Genomic DNA, 17,649 nt, shown 5'->3' with positions numbered 1-17,649 from the left:
AGCCAGCCGGGGCTGTATTTACTAACACTTGTTTTCTGGGAGCCTATGAGAGAAATGGAAAGGAAGCTGAAAGGATGGGATTATGTGACTTGTTCTCCTTTTATGGAGCAAAGTGAACTGCAGTAACACTTCTGGAGCTGGTCTTGCCGGCTGCCACGGGGACAGCCAAAATCTGGGTGTTTATACTTTAACAAATACAGGCTGGTCTGTTGATTAAACAAGCAAAAGGAAAAAAAAAAAATTGCTGCTTTCCGAGACACCCCCCCCCCCGCGAGAAAATGTCTCCTAAAATTCCATCGTGTGATAAACCCTTGCTTTAGTCCCAAACTCAGCTTGAGTCCACTTGGAGATCTGAGAATGAAAGAGTTCTTAGGGGACACACATGTTAGCTCAGAATACAGTTACTCGCTCATGAAACAGGGAGCTTTGCCACTTGCTTGTTTTGGAAGGAAAATAAATTAAAAAAAGATTGCAGGGGATTTTGGTTATTATATGGCCAGGGCTCCGGTCGGAGTCTCTGGCATTCAAAGCTGGCTTTAATCACAGCATGATGCTCGAAGCCTCCCAAAGTCTAAGTGTTTCTTTTCTTTTTCTTCCTTTCTCTCTCTCTCTCTCTCTTTTTTTAAGCGTTACTTCACTGAGGCAGAGGGCTGCCTTTGAGTGACGTCAGGAGTTTGAGCAGCAAGCAGCTCAGGGAAGGGAGGCTGGGTGAGTGACAGCCCAGCCTACTTTTTAATAGCTTTGTCATGTGACTGGGGACTGTAGTAAGACAGGTGCCTTCAGTTCACTCTCAGTAAGGGGCTGGTTGCCTGCATGCGTGTGTGCTCTGTGTCACAGTGGACCGGAGCTGAACAAGCTTGACTGGCGTCATTCAGGAGCTGGATGGCGTGGGACATGTGCAACCAAGACTCTGATTCTGTGTGGAGTGACATCGAGGTGAGCTGGGCAGGGCTCGGCACTGCAGCCAGGACGGAAGCTTCCCTCAGATGCTATGATTCCTGTAAGGGGGGATGGGCATGGGCAAGGAGGGGAGGTGGGAAAGTCGTCCAGGCGGGAGCTTTCCGAAGGGACTCGCAATCTTATCTTAACTCCAATAAGTTTGCTATTTTAAGGTGGCTCTGAGATGCCTTGAGCAAATCAAAGCTTAGCTGCTGTCATCAGTATCTGTTGCAGTTAGAAACTCTTTCCAAGTGCCTTTGGCTCTGTTTTTGCTCATATGCAATATTTACGCTCTCAGATATTGATATGAATCAGAAGCTGAAGACTTTCCAGCGGTGTTTAGTGGCCTGGTTGGAAAAATGCCATTTCTATTTATAATAAGATGAAGATAAAAATATTAAAATGCATGTGTTCACATAGAGCCCGTTTTGACTCTAGTCCGGATTTTTCCCCCCTCTCTCTCTCCCTCTGTTCATCAGACAGAGAACTTAGAAAATCCTAAATAATCCTGCTGGGCTATTTTAGATTGCTTTTCCCACAGAACACAAACAACGAGGCTGCTTCCTTTAAAACTCCTAAATGTGGTAGAAAGAGGTGGCCAGAGGATTAAAAAAAAAAAAAAAAAAAAAAAGTCCCTTCCAGGGCAAGGTTTTTCCTTTCGTGTTGCTGGCAGGAAAGCCAATGGTTAAATCTTCTTGTACCACGGAGAGCTGCCTGAAGCCGGAGAGAGAATAGAGTTGATGCAGGACTGTGTGTGGAGCTGCTCGCTGCCTGTGTAAAAATAGACAGCGATACATCAATTCCACAGTCTCTCCTGGCTACAATTCATTTGGGGGGGGGGAAATAACGCAAGCGGTTTCCTCGTAATCTCTGGAGTCGAGTGGGGGGACGAGGACCTCGGCGTGCTTGCAGTCAGCACAGTGGAATGTTCTCCGAAGGAAAGTTTGGACAACTTGGGAGACAAGTGAAACTTTCTGTGGACTCTGGTGAGATGGACTCGAATTGAATTGCACGGAGGATCCGGGCTGCTCGCCGTGCTTCTGGCAGAAGACCGCGAGTGCTTCCTCTGGGTAGCTGGGGGCACGTAGGGTAAGGGGAGGACCAAGTGCCACACGTGATTCGATTAAATAAGATGTCCGTGTGGTGCAGCGATACACATCTAAGGTGAAAATAATTTGGCCAGGGCCGGCTGCGAATGCATTTTTCCTATCTAGCGAGGCATGCCCTGAAATTCTTAACTCTTTGCTGGGTTTGCAAATGTTGGCTCTCTTGCCTGTGGGGATTCTAATTGTTCTTATCTCGTTGTGATTTCTTAGTAAGGTGCGCTAGATATGGATAATTCATATGTCCTGTAGCTATTAGGAGTCAGGCTTCTAAGTGGCTTCAAAGTCCTGTTGTCTCTGAGCAGCCGGAGTGTCCTGTAGGTGGCTGTCTGGCTGGCACCGTGCGTCTCGGCGGCTGTAGTTTCATTTTTCCATCGTGTGTTTTATTCCTGCTGCTGCTACGAGTTGGTGGAGGAGCTAAGTCCTATGGAAATAGGGAAGGTGTACTTGAATCTTTGGAATTCCTGCTGTCATTTTCACATAAGCCTCCCAAGCACTTAGACACAGTGGCCTTTTAAATTTTGTCTTAAGAAAGAGAGGTCTGGGGCTAATTGTCCGGCCGGGGCTTGGGTCTCCGAGACTGGCCGGGCTCCTGTCTGTGGCAGTGTAGGCAGGAAGCTGCTGGAGGCCGAGCCGTGCTGGCAGCTATGGGAATCACCTCCGCCAATCTAAGATATTCCGAGCAGCAGGTAGCACGGGCCGTTTTCATTTTTTGAATCATTAATGTTTGCTGTCATCCTAAAACGCATTATGCCCTTTTGCACATCCTGACAGGACAGCACATTGGTTAATAAAGGCCTAGATCACTCTCGCTGCTCCAGTCGGCAGCGTTTCACAGTTTAATGAAGGTGATGTACACTGAGGTTACTAAGATTGATAGAGACGATTCACATGACATAAACGCCGCTAAGATCGTCATCCGTTTCTGGCCCCCTCTACACCTCCTTTTCCCCTGCCTTGCCTAATTTTTTTTTTTTTTTTAAAGAACTAAGATTCTTTTTTTTTTCCTTCATATAATTAATGTGGCCAAGTCCACTCCTTCGTCTCTCTCCCTTTAAAATTTACCATCAATGGCATGAAAACCTCCAAAAGGTTAATGGAGAATTATCCTTAATTATAATGATTCATTATCATCAGTGCAGTGAAGCTAATTTATTGTCTGCTCCTTTAACTAAGAGAAAAGTCTGTTGGGGTGAAATAACATACAATAATTAGCCTTTTGTGTTTAGTGACTGCTTTATCCTCTTAAATCTTGTTATAAAATTAAGGCTACAGTTGTGAAATGACTGTCATAGTTGCAAAGAAGCAGGAGAACATTGCCTGTGTAACCGCAGCAGAGGACACCTGTTACGGATGTATAGGGAAGCTGTAAATATCAGCCTGTCACATGAGGATGCTTACAAGGCTTGGACTATTAAGTCTGGCATCATTGAAAGGCCAAATATAAATTAATAACAGGAACACTTGCTACTACTAATGTGTTTTAGATTAGCAGATAGCACCACACTCAGAAGCACTGATTTTATTAGCAGGTCAACACTGGCCAGAGCACATGCACTTTTTTTAACCATCACATAAAAGCAAAGATATGAGAGAGAGAGAGAGAGAGAGAGAGAGAAGGGGGCTGGAGCGGGAAGGAATATGTCGATCATAGGTTAGTAAAATATATTTCAGAACCAATTGATCTGATCCATTCAATGGTTTTCAAAAGTGATTGAAGAACACGTGTTTCTGGAAGGTACAAGGGTTTTGAAAAAGTCACACCCCAGAGGGCAAAGAAGTTGTCCACCAGTCAGTAAAACACTTCAGCATTCTGAAACAGGGTTCCTAACTTCCACTGCAGAAACTAAAGCCAGATGTGGAGAGCCTATGCCTTCCAGATTATTTTGATTTTCTTGCTGCTGTTTTTGTTGTTTATGCTTTTTTTTTTTCCTTAACGGTTATCCCTGGACAAAATCCTAGCGTACTTTTCACCATTGCAAAAGTTCTCTCCTTGTGTCTGAATGGGTAGGGTTGAGGAAGAGTTCATTACTATCGGTTTCTACTTGGAGTGTGTGCAACGTGGGCGAGAATGGAATCGGGAAGTGTTACACCCCCAACAAAACGCGAACATTGTACCAGAACAAGATCTCCTCTTCAGCCCAGCCTCTGCTTACTTATAAACCTAGTCAACTATACAGAGCTGTAACTTTGTGCTAACTCAGATCATAAAAAGGAAAGACCCATAAAATGATAAGGAAAGTTTTGGTGGAGAAGGTGGCCCTTTCTTTGCATTCCCCTGGGCCCGCTGCTTGGAAGCTCATGGGGCCGCGGGGGTCTGATGAAGGGCTGCCATGATCTGCAGGCTCCTCCCAGCACCCCTTGCAAACTGCTGACTCCGTTTCCAGGTTGCTACCTCTCGGCGTGGTGTCCCCAGTCACGCCGCTGCATATGACTCGTGCATGTAGCCTGCCAGGGATCCCTGCCAAGGCTAACAGGGGTGCTCGAGAAAAAAATAAATGCATAAAACTTATTTCATTCAAAATCTAAATGTCAAGGAGGATCTTTACCTTCATGCCTAATTGTGCCTGGATATGAACCACTCCACGGCTTCTCCTCTGACCTTGGAGGGTAGGGCTGAGAGGGTGCCACTCCAGCCTGTGTCTCTCATTTAGACACCTCAGCTCACAGGTGGATGAAGTCCTTACTGCAATGCCAGAGCCCTGCAGTGTGAGTTTCTGCAGGCTTCTCCACAGCACAGAGGCTGGAATCAGCAATTAGCTAGCCAACTCAAGTTGAGGAGACCACCTCTTTGGTATGGGGGTTCAGGGGTTCACTTGCCATGGACAGCCACAGGCTGGGACCCTTAAAAGGCTGTCTATCTATGCAAGGAAGTAAACCACAATTTAAAATAGCCTTGGTGACAAGCAACCCAGCCACCATAGAGGATATTTGAAACCTCTCCATGTATTGAAATGATTTAAAACCTCTCAACAAAAACAGTTATTTGGAATTCACGTGGATCATTGTTTAGGTATATATAAATAAGGAACAGAATCTAGCGGTGGTGTTCTATCATGATTTTTCTTTCCCAGGTACTGGGTGATCCAAGCCACACACACCCCCCAACTCACGTGACTTACAAGTTACACATAGTAAAAGCTAGAAAAGCCAGATAGGAAAGGAGTGTGGCGTTTTTGCCCGTCATCTCAAGGAACTTGCTTTTGCCTTATTAATGATGAAGTCCAGAAACTCATGAAGAATCAAAGTAAGAGTAAATGATTTAAATAACAATTGAAGAGAACCAGAGATGAGCCAACGGGCTTTGCATCATTAGCTGCTAAATGAATGATATGGATTAAAATGCTTACAAAGAGTATAAATGGAGATAGTTTTCCTAGTAGTGTTCCTTTGTTCAATTTTGTGTGTAGCAGTTGTTTATTGAGTGTCTATTATGTGTCATGGCAGTTCTTGTGTAAAACGAAGCTCCTGCCCTTCCCCCAACGGGATTTTATTCTAAGGATAGAGTGAAATGTTTCCCATAGTTAACCATTAAAAAATTTGAAACGTGGTATGTACTAGCTATCAAAGAGCTGTAAACAAAGATGTCTAACTGGGAGGATCAGAGAAGACTTCTTGGAAGTGTGGTATGTACCAGGGGCTGGAGGTACAACCTTGGATGGCATAAGTCAGGCTAAGTGTTCTTTGGAAGTCCGGGGAGGGAAGAATTTAGGATGTTTTCCCTGGCGAATAAAGCCCCAGAGACCAACTTTGGTGGTGTCGTTGAATTAACCAGACTTAATTCCTATCACATGCTATTTCGGTTTAATAAATTCCTGCAGTTAATGAAAGCTATTTTTTTTTTTTTTTTGCCCCCTGCAGTGTGCTGCCCTGGTTGGTGAAGACCAGCCTCTTTGCCCAGATCTTCCTGAACTGGATCTTTCAGAATTAGATGTGAACGACTTGGATACAGACAGCTTTCTGGGTGGACTCAAATGGTGCAGTGACCAATCAGAAATAATATCCAATCAGTACAACAATGAGCCTTCAAACATATTTGAGGTAAGGCATCCTTTGGAGAAATTAATTTCTCACTGACCTTGGCTTGGGCTGGACTAACATGGCAATAGGCCTGCAAGCATTATGGACTCTTTGTGGTCATCAAAGGATTTGTCATTACCCTTAAACCCTTTCTACTTTATGAAAAAATAATGTTTGGTTATAAACAGCTGCATTTTGAGATTGAAGGGGCTCAAAACTGACAACAGAGTGCATTAAACTATGTTGAAATACTAAGAGGTTGTGAAAGAATGAGTGACACAGAAGAAAAATTCTAAGCCTGTTTATTTCGGTTTCCCACAGAAAAAGACTAAGCAGTAACTAAATGGTGCCTGATATAAATTAATATAGAAGTCATTTTTTAACCAAGACGCTAGATAGCTATCTTTATTTATTTTACAAAGTGGATGAGCTATTTTTATTATTATTGTTATTATCTGATTCATGTCCCTGATTTCCTTATATAATGGAAACTTTGAAACGCAACTCATCTAATATATACTTACAGATTAGTCAAAATCCATTTACCTTTCAGTAATAAGAAATACCTCTCGGTTTCTGCAGTCCAGACTTTCATTCTAAGCCTACCCTATAATAAAGAATGGTAATCTACTACTATTAAAGTGTTACTCTGAGAAAAGAGATTCTTTCCCACAAGCTCAGTATTCATTTACTTGAAAATAAATGATTTCTTATTATAGAGACAAATAGTGCTTGGCAAGTGAATTGCAGAATCAACTGATTTTCAATATCACAACCACAGGTATCATCATTATCATGTTACGTTTTCTGAACACCTACTATGCGCCAGGCCTCCCACCAGAATTCTGTTATCCGCCAGTAAAAACATTTCTTAGACCTCAGTGTTACTTGGTTGAAATCCTGAGTCTAAATTTAAGAAAGCCAAGTTTACAATATTAATTGAGGCGTCTCAGCATTAAGCATACAGAACAGGCTGAGTAAATGATTGTTGAATTACAGGTTCAGTGGTGACTGTAATCCCATTGATAACTACAGTCAGAAAAACAGCGACCAACATTTCGGACTACTAGGCTGAATGTCTGGCATCTCATTCACCTTTGGAAACAACCTGCTGTTTTGGTAGTATTTTTATTATCATTCCCATTTTACATATTCAGGCAATGAGTCTCAGAGAGGTTAAATGGTTTTCCCAAAACATACAGTTGACCAAAAAAAGAGTTGGGAATTGAACTTCCCCTGGATCCGACTTTGAAATCTGTATCATTGATAAAAATAGGGAAGTCGTCCATTTGGGTGACGGCCATCCTTTACAAAGACGTGTCAAGCTGCTTCTTTGCTTAATATATTTAAAAATAGAACAGAATCATTCCTTTCCCTCCGTGTTGGTTGACAGAGAGGCAGAGGTGGCTGTGGTTTCTGCCAGCAGCTAAGATTCTGTCATAGCTCTGGGGCATTAAGTGGGTCTTACGAGAATGTTGAAGGTAGCAGCCGCCGGGCTGGGGACATGGAACAAGGTGGAGGGAATGCTGAAGGTTTGTGGTTAGTTCTACTTTCCCAGGCTTCTCAGCAGGGTCTTGGAAAGTTCATGTGAGGACTCGGCTGGTTAGAACTGGTAAATTGAACATTCCTCATCAGCACACTTGTCAGGTTACAGGCCCATTCGAAGTCATGCTGCATTAAATAAACAGAACTTGAAAAAACGTCCATCTCCGTAGACCTCTTATCTAAAAATCAGCTGTGCCATATCAGGCGAATGGCTTGCCTTTTGTAGAGGATAGTTAGAGAATAATTTGAAGGCGGAGGGAGAAGGTGTGGTGGTCAGTGCCTGCCTGGTGAACCCATTGTGAAGAGGGTTAACTTTCCCGGTGACCTTTATGGGCCTGTATTTTGTGCTGTGGTTCCTGGGTGAAGTATTTCAGGAGACTTGGTTCACCGGCTAGTTATGGTATGATAGATGCTTAATCTCTGTGATTATACCCCTTTTGTTTTCCTCTGTCACATGCTACCACTGATGGAATTGTTTCCAATACCCTAAAACACTAGGTTCATTTAATTTCCTATCTCATTAGGTCACGTTAGAGCAGTGATTCTTAACTGAAGGCAGTCTAGCCTCCCCCTTCCCCAGGAGGCCTTTGACAGTGTCTAGAGGTGTGTTTGATTCTTAGGACTGGTGGCAGGGTGACGCCCTGGCAGAGCCAGAGGACACTGTGAAATATTCTCCAATGCAGAGAACAGCTCCACACAACAGAGAACGGTCTGGCCTCATTCTGAGATTTTAAAACCTGGGTTTTTTTTGTTTTTTTTTTTTTTAAGTCAGAAAAACTTCCCTTTATAAACTGCTAAAGATGGATCAGTTGATTTCTCAGGGAAAACACAGTACAATATAGGATATGAAGAATGAGAAGCTGTATAAAACTACTGAGATGCCCAGGGCCTCAGGACTCACGCGTCACTAAGTGACAGAGAGCAAAAGTGACTGTTTAGTCCTCACGACAGTTTTCCCTGATGTCACAAAACCCATTCTTCTTTGTCTAGGCAAAGGGTAAGGTCAGATGTGGCAACCCCGTTACACACAGCGGCAGCTTCAGAAGCATTTGCATAGCGTGCTGACGCCCCCACCCTTTGCCCTCCTCTGTTAAACCCAGACATCGTTTCTATAATGGGAAATGAAAGCTGTTTTGAGCAGAGCGAAATTCTAAAATTGGGTCTTCCCCTTGCAAAGAAAGTCCAGAATAACCCTTGCAAGACCATGGCTTTGTATTGCTTCTGCCAAAGCAGCATTTCACAGAAGCCCGGCCAGGGCCAACCTCTCCCGTGCACTTTTCACCCCACTCACCTTTTTCTGATCTGCAAAGCCCCGACTCATCACATCTGAGAAGGGCTGTGCTTGAACAGACCGGTCACGGGCGCTGCCATCTCCAGTCTGCCGGTAGCAAGCATTAGCCAGCTCGAACCCCCAGAATAAAATCAGACACCGAGCAGTTAAACACTTTTCCTGGACTTGAGCAGCTCGTCAGTGACGCTGCTGGAATGTAGCCCTGGGACTTCTGAATTCTGATCAAAGCAGAAAGTGGGATTTAAGGCCCCATCATAACACAGCAGAATGTTAGAACACGGGGAGTAAACAGACATCTCTTCCTCTCGCTTCGCTGTACTTTTGAACTCGACTTTAATTTTTACTTAACTGCACAAACATGGCAATAATAACAAAGGATGAAGGTGAACATCACAGCTTGGGAAAGAGAGAATTCTGAGTGGGGGCGAAGGGGTGTCAGAACGCAACCGCACACACAAACAAGGATCTCTGCGTACACAACCCGCGTGTGGATGTGTAAAGGCAGGTGACCAGGTATGATTCAGAAGCCTCTTTAAAAAACAGGGCACCCAGCCTATAGGTGTAGCCGCCAATGAATCCGATCCATGGGTAAGGAAAACAGGATACTGTCCCTTGACCGGCTGGTAGCAAGATTTATGTTTCATAATATTGCAACATAACTTCCTTCCCTCTGTTGCTTTTGTGCATTGTTTGAAGGAGGAGAATAAAGGGCTACTTTTACAGCTCAGCAGTGTGTAAGGATGGGTGGCAACATGGGGTTAGTTGAAACAGCAGACTGGCCTTTCTGGGTCACTGTGGGCCACCTTGTCCCTGGTTTATTTTAACACCTGCTTTAATGCCTCCGTGGTACAACTGAATGGGTATCTTCCAGTCATCCGTCCGTTACTTCTGAATGCAGCCACTTGGGGTTCTTTCAAATGGTGGCGAGGAAGGCTGTAGCTGTCTCTGGGTCATTACTCATAACACTTTGTGAAGCCTGCCTTCGCTAATGGGGAGAGATGGACTCACAGCTGTAGCCAGCATTCGTGTTTGGTAATTACTGCAACTCTCAGGCAGGTCTGAGACTGAACTTTTTGTAGGAGAAAAAGGGTGAGAGGTGGTTTTGCGTTATCTTGCTATTTGGCACCAAGGAAATGAATGGGGTGAGCTGTCCAGACTCACTCCCACCAATCCTTCTGGTGGGAGAGAGATTTTACATTTCTTCATCTGGCTTTCCGTTGCATTGGGACTTTTTCAAAAATGGGCATAAATGATATACTTATCAAAAAGTTAAAATGACAACTTGTGGCAGTTCAAAAGACCATGAGGATTTTGGGAGCAGGGAATCTGCTTTTCTTATTCACGGATGGTTTTCTAGACATTGTCTTAGAAGACAGCAGAAAGTATGAACTTAAATATTTGTAGCATGATGATGGAGTTGACCTTGTGTGTTTATGATATAAAGACAATACACAAAACTCTGTTCAGTAAATGCAGAGATGTTTTAGGGAACACAGGAGACAATCTGTTTCCTCGTAAACTTTCAATCTAGTCTGAGAGGCAGAATGAAGAAATGGGAAACAATTAGCCAAACAGGCAAGACCGTGGATACATATTTTCACAAATATCTGTGCATATGTTTTTATTTTTAGCAACTGGAAAACATTGGGAAACTAGTATTCAATTCTATGCATCTACAGAGGGGGCTGCAAGAATGTCCACACATAGTGAAAGATCTTATGGGCAATAAAATCGATCATTCCCCCAAATTGTATGAATTGCATGTACGTTCAGAGTATGTCTAAGTATACTTAGTTAATAAGAGTATCTCCCATTCAACTTTGAAAAGTAATACATAGATAATATCTCTCAAACTGTATATGCATTTTTTGGCATCTCCTCTATTTGTACACATACAAGATTTTATATATATATATGTGTGTGTATATATATATACACACACATATACACACACACATAGTTACAATTGGCAAGCTTTCTGATACCATATATGCACGTAGACATGTGTATTGTGTGTGTATATTTATGTTCTGCATATTCATTCCTCGCTAAGCAGGTAAACTAGCCCTAAATTCACCAAGTCTAGTAAGAATAAGGCCCAAATGTTTTCCCCGAGGAGGTGTGGGGGTAAGGAGCTTTATTTACTCAAAAGAACATGTATATTAATGGGAACACAGGAGTAAGGGTAGTACGTTTGGCTGTAGGGCAGGAATGAACTTGTGGTGGGCCATGTAGAACCCAGTTAGAATGTTTAGAGTTGACATGGGAACACGTAGGGTGTCACTAAAGAGTTGTAGCAGAAAAGCCACACACTGGAGGCGGTATTGCAGGGTGACAATGCCGACAGCAGTTGAGCAACCTAGGCAAGTCGGAGGCAGGGGAAACCAGATAGCAGACAGTGTTGCATTCCAAGTCCAGAGTGACACAGGGGCAGAGAGGGACAAGGTGATAGCAGCCAGGGGGGCACAAGGGAACAGACTCAAAAACACCTTGCTGGAAAATTCCATCAGTCCCAATAATCATGAGTAAAGTGGTAGAGGAGGCTGACAAGGAAGGCCCAGGACTTCATGGATAGCCTCCCTGGTTATATTCTGCCCACCTTAGGAGGAAAGTACTTCCTTAGACTTGAGTCATTTTACAAAGGGGCTCCTGATTTCCCAGCAGCCTCAGGGGCAGGGCATATTTAACCCAATCCACACATTTACGTGATGTCTGCTTTTTCTCAGTTTTCTCCTTGGAGGAAATTCTGCAGCCTTCCATGGTAATGAATTCCTGCTTCTGACTGTGCCTGTGGTCAGACAGACTTTTCTATGAATGGCAAACCTCTTGGAATTTGAGCAAAACAAACAGACCAAAAAGAAAGAAAGAAAAAAAAAAAAGAACGTCAAAACAACCTCACCTTAATGTCATCATTGGGGGAATAAATTCTCCTTTGTTCTGTGAAGAGATTAGGTTAATTTACAATAATCACTTTTTAAAGATTTCTGGCATTTCCAATTTGCCATCAATAAATGTTTGTCATTTAAATTAAATTTACAGCCCCCAGCCAGATTTTTTGCCACCCTTGGTAATGACACTTACCGAGAACGTAGACTTCAAGTAAGAAAATAATAGCCGTTTAAGTGGGGAGATAATTGGCTGTAACATAAGAACATTGCAGAATGTTGAAACTCATGGAGACTTATGGAGTATTTTAAAAATTTATGTTGTACTTATCTTTGCATTTGTAGTCTACCACAAAATTCCAGATTCTAGGTATAAATCAGTGAGATGTTCATCTTGGAGAGTTACAAGTCAGGAAGCAACAATCTGACCCCGCCTCTGCTGCTTAATTTTCAGCTTCTGTGATCAGCCTGTCTTGCAGGGAGACTAAATAGCATTTGTGTGTGTGTGTGTGTGCGTGTCTCTCCACCTCAGTTAAACACTGTTTTGGACTTCTCAACTTGATAACATCTGGCTTATCTTGGGAACATCTGGTTTATCCCCCTATTTCCTCCCTGCCATTATGCTGACCGCTGGAAAAATAGGGCTCAGGAGTTCTGCCCCCCCAGGGCTGTGTCTCCTGGCATCAAGCTCTACTAATAAATAGCAAGTCACGGGGTACAGGTTACCTGATCATCTTTCACCGGCACTAACTTTCCCCATGGTAGCTTTTGCTGTTGATGAAAGGGATTTGATTGTTTGTTTTATTTACTTATTTAGTTTGTTTTATGGTAGAAACCAACGATTTCATGTCAGGTCCTCTGGGCCCTCCATTCAGAAATGAGGTGAGCTGTTTTATGGGGTTATCCTAGGCTTTCTCAACCTTTTGGGGTGACACGTAGTTCGTGTTCATGAACATTACTCTACCTGGAAATCTTGGAGAATAAAAAAGTAAAGATCTGAATTCACAAGGAGGAAATCTTGGGGCAGAGTCAGGAGAAAGGGAAGCATTGCTTTCTAGATTAACGTCAAAGATACTAGTCCAGGTAAAAGTGATTGAGGTCCGGGGTGCTGAATTGTAGGAGTGTCTGTTTGTACAGTAACTGTGTGTGCCTGCATAGAACCCCCGTACATGTGCCATGTTTGTTGGTCCCCTTCTATGTGACATGTCGTGGGAGCTCAGTCCAGCAGATGGCTCACCTCGGAATGAAATCAGCACACCACACAGATAAAAAGATGAACATGAAACACGGCATTGTTGAACAGAGAGAGAGTCATATTTGTTCCTCCAGCATTCCCTGTCCCAGATGTCACATTTTTAACAAGCTTAATTTGTCCCTGTAAGGATGTGCCTATTCTTTTAGCAGTGAAAAATTTTAGTGTGGGTTTTATAAAATGGATTGCCTGGGATGTAAAACAATTTGGTCAGGGCTATTTTTTTCTTCTTCTTAACCTCTCAGGTTACTTTTAAGATGGTGAGCTCTGAGGTACAGTGTGAGAGCCGAGCAGGACACTGTGTTTTACTGTGGGCCGTGAAAGATGCTGACTTATAAGCAGTGAGGAGGATGAGCGCAGGGCGAGGGAGAGAGCTGGGCTGCGCAATGCCTCGTGCAAGGGCAAAGTTTCTCGAAGATAAACGACTTCACATCCATTAATCTATTTGTCCCCAAACGATGAATAAGAGACATTCTGTGCCTTTTTCTAAAATGATAGAGTAATTTGCACAACTTCAATCCTAAACCAGGTGTCCTCAAGCTACGGCCCGCGGGCCACATGCGGCCCACCAAGGACATTTATCCAGTCCGCCCGGTGTTTTTGCCGCCGCTGCCTGTCCTGCTTAGCAGCCGTCTCGTCCCGAGGTCCTCGGTCTGGCCCTCCAACAGTCTGAGGGATGGTGAACTGGCCCCTGGTTTAAAAAGTTTGAGGACCCCTGTAACCTCAACACTAATATTTTGTAGACCTGTCCATCTCCATTACTACTGCAAGTTATTCATTCAAGCTTTGCAGCTGGACAGATTAATGAATTACCAGACCTTGCGTAAAATGACTTGCCCTGACGTTTAAACAACTGCCTTTTTTTTTTTCACTTTCTTTCTTTCTGTGTGTGTGTGTGGTTTTTTTTTTTTTTTTTTTTTTTGCCTGTTTTATGATTGGTATAAATGGGCTATAGAAACCGAGCCCCCTATAAAGATTTTTGCAGAAGTAGCTTCTTGACGCAGTCCCCCTACTTTGTAATTCTCTCCGGAACTTCTCCCCAGAGGCAGTCAGTTCCAGGAGGTGCAATCCGGCTGGTAGGGCAGGGACGAGGAAGAAGGCTGAGAAGCCAAATCCCGGGTGGCCGATGCCCTTCCCTGTGCCATATCAGCAAGATTTATCAGCACCTTCTCGACAGCCCAGCCGAGTTGAGAGCGAGTTCCGTGGTGTTCCTCCCACAATACGCATAGCTGGAGCTCTGAACTTTGAAGGAAAGCCTCACAGCTATTTGCAAAGTGCTGGTGCTCAGTGAATACTAAATTACATTTAGGAAATAGTCTACTGCTACCAGTTATACTTCATTTTTATTCTTGACACAGACACCTAAATCAGAGAACAGTAACATTTCAGAGATTATGGAGGCAGTTTGGGTATGTTCCAACACTATAATAGGATGAGAATTTTAAGGCCTTTTGTATTATTACCAATAGTCACTTAGTTTCGACTGCAGTGTACTTTGTGGGGAATTACAGCTTTTACTAAAAAGATTAAAATGCTATTATGCAAATGATTGCAGTATGTTATTATGTTTACAAATTAACATCCATGGCTCAACACACAAATTAACTAACTATTCTATCTGTGTTATTAAGGATTTAATAAAGTAACTGTTAATAAAAATGGGGAGCTTGGAACATTTAATAGGGAACAATTGTGATTTAACACATGGAACGCAAGCACTGTGTTTAATGTTCTAGGTGATATAGCGGTAAAATAAAGTTGGGCAAAACACATGTTAGAACCAGGCCTGTGTGCACAGCAGAGCTGCTTCCTGCAGACGCCGGTGAACATGAACTAAATAGCTTCAGGCTACAATGTACAGTGGGCAGCAAATCAATAAATCTGAGCAAAGCATGCAAAACATCTCCTATTAATAAACAGTTCATTGAGATGATAATTGCCCTCTGTTACATGTTTGATATGGTCCATACACACAGAAGAATACTTACGTTATTCTAAAATGGAGCTCAGAGCAAATTTTGCTGTGGCGAATGGGATTTAGCTGCAGAATATCACTGTTTGATAAAAGAGGAGAAGGCCAGGTTCAGACTAAGATGGCTTTACAAACAGGCTGCAAATTGCTATTCCTGGCTGTTCATAAGAGATCATAAAAGCAAGGAGATAAGAGCTGCCAGGGTCCCTGAGAAATGTATGTATATGATTATGTTATCTCGTGGGCTGGATTTGCTAGACAGACCCACAGCACCTTCACTTAAGCCCTACAGGAAACGTAGAAAGACGGCAGATCGTGGATAGCAAACTTCGCTCCCAAACACCGTTAACTGTCATTAAAATGTGTCAAAAGAGATCCAGCCTTCTAGTCACTCGATCTCAAAACCAGAGCTAGGGGTAGTTCCTCACATTAGACAAAGAAACAAAAGAATTACTAAAAAAGCCTGGAGGAATCTTATTCCTTATTTCAAATATTTTGGTTGCGTGTTTCTTCTTTGTCCAAGACAGGCGTTGAAGACTTCTAAGTCCACAAGCAATTACCTTTTCAGGCCTCCCAGCTGAGAGCTGCTAAGTTGAGTTCTGAGCAGAAGTACCTGGTTGTACTTAACAAACGTGCAGGCTGAGAGGCGACCACAAATGTGGTCAGGGTTTGTGCCCTTGCATACAATACAAGCAATTTATTTTGTTCCAAATAGCACCTCTGTTGTTGGGAAACTACTTATGCAAATTTTTGATATCTAGCTCCAGCAAGGTGCCTGGTGCCTCCCGTCCCTCTCCCGTTTGGATAAATGGTGGTGTTCTTCCCTATTCCAAACTCGTCCTTGTGGAAGCGCCCACTTGCAAATTGGTTTAAGCCTGCTAAGAGAGGGACAGGGAGGGAGGGGAGGAGAGACGAGGAAAAAACCTGACCAAAAACAGTTGCTGTGGCAGCTCATGGCTTGATGGCTTGTGGCCTTGTCTCGTTCCCAGTTCCCAGGCACCTGATCGAGAAAGTGGTACAAGCCTGTTCTGCAGGCATTCCAGAAAGCTTGCCAACATTCACCTGACATGACCAAGGTTTAAAGTCCTTGCTGTAACTTTACAAAGCACAGAGAACGCGTGCCTGTGTGTGTGCCTATATACTTACCTTTTTTTTTTTTTTTTAAGGAAAAAAGTGATCTTTGCCATAGAAGAGTGGTAAAATAATTAGTCAAGTAGACAAATGCCTTGGCCCGTGTTTAAACAGAGCTTTAAGGACACAATGTTCCCAGCAGTCACATATCTAAATACAAACCAGTGTCAGCTGCCATGCAGACCAAAATGTAATAGCCTGCTTTCACATAGGTCATCGTCAATCCATTTTGGTCACAGTCACACTGCACATCTGTGTCTGCGAGCTGCAGCTTCTTGAGGCGGTGTTTGGACTTCAGAAGCACACAAACAACCGAGCTATAAATTGCCACTGCTGGAGTTATTTTGAATAAGTCTATACTGTTTCATATTTATCATGGTGTGGCTTCATAATATTCACAGTGACTCTATAACCCCGATCAGTTCAACAAGCATGAAATTGTATGTTGTCAACTTGTCACATAAATAGAGTCATAGTCTGACTTGGGAGAATGTTGAACTAACATTGTTTTTCCCCCAGATTGTCGAGAGGGTCACAAAAAAGTGGGGAGGTAGCACATCCTTTGGGTAGATAAACCGTCAGGGCTCCTGTGAAGTTGATTTTACTGTTGATGGGTGCTTTCTCTTCCCTCCCTCTGAAGCCCTAGACTTTCTTGGGTGAATGCTAATTGTGCTGCTTCTGTCTTCTGATACCAATGGTATCATTTTCAGCCAGTACTTGTAGGGTTTTTGGAGGGTTGTGCATATTTGAGTAGCTTTCTGTTTGTTTTATTTTTAAACTTTTATTTGGGGGGGGCATGGAGGTTTCTTGTTCCTCTATTCTTGTAGCACAAATCGGTACTAATTTTCCTGCAATTCTCTATACTCTGGCAAAGCTTTCTCATTGCCTTTGCACTCCAGTTAACTCTTAATTTATTAGCAGAGTATCAGGGAATAAGGAGAACTGGACATTTTCTTCAAACCTGCCTGAGATGGAGAATTGAGGGAGATGCAGGGGAAAAAAAAAAAGTTATTGAACCAAATTTGCAAGTTTTAAAAGGAGAAAGGACGAACGCCACGTACTTGCCAGGGGCGAGGGAACAGGACAGGGACCAGTTTCACGGGGGCTGGTGTTTCTGCACTGGAGGCTGAGCTGATACTGATGCAAGTCTCTCTTCACTTTTGAGGAATTCTTAGATATGTTCCACCCTCCCCATTTTTCTTGAAATGGCCTGAAGACAAGACAGCATTGCAGTCTGTATCTGCAATCGTTTTGACGTCCCCGGTTAAAGCTGCTAACTCCGGTACCTCAGGGCACTGCTTTGGATAGTCTAAAGCATAATGCAGATATTCCTGAGGATTATTATTAGCATGATTCTTTTCACCCCGTTATTACTTGGGGGCATCTGGGGCCACATTTTCTGATACAACTCCCCCCAAATCAAAAACCAACATTCACTGGCCAAAGCTCTCTATTTCCAACTTTTGCACATTTTTCACATTACTTCACGACTGTGGATGTTAAAAACCCAT

At 43.2% G+C, this 17,649-nt stretch overlaps 1 protein-coding gene across 4 annotated transcripts in view; it reads left to right on the top strand.

Moving 5' to 3' along the window:
• The first annotated feature begins 762 nt into the window (after positions 1 to 762).
• Positions 763 to 17,649, top strand: part of PPARGC1A (PPARG coactivator 1 alpha) — a 136,773-nt gene continuing 119,886 nt past the window's right edge. For 2 of the 4 annotated variants that reach the window (XM_023515347.1, XM_012807462.2), the window contains exons 1-2: positions 764 to 936; positions 5,904 to 6,083. In XM_023515347.1, the coding sequence (XP_023371115.1) occupies positions 883 to 936; positions 5,904 to 6,083 (234 nt within the window). In that variant the 5' untranslated portion in view covers positions 764 to 882. Of the gene's footprint in view, positions 1,001 to 5,903; positions 6,084 to 17,649 lie in introns of all 4 variants that reach the window. The other 2 variants (XM_003793501.1, XM_012807463.2) reach the window with 2 other exon arrangements.

Source organism: Otolemur garnettii, unplaced genomic scaffold (genome assembly GCF_000181295.1).
Source record: "Otolemur garnettii isolate 467f Iridium unplaced genomic scaffold, OtoGar3 scaffold00069, whole genome shotgun sequence".
Taxonomy (NCBI): Eukaryota; Metazoa; Chordata; class Mammalia; order Primates; family Galagidae; genus Otolemur; species Otolemur garnettii.
This window is presented reverse-complemented; position numbering and strand designations above follow the sequence as displayed.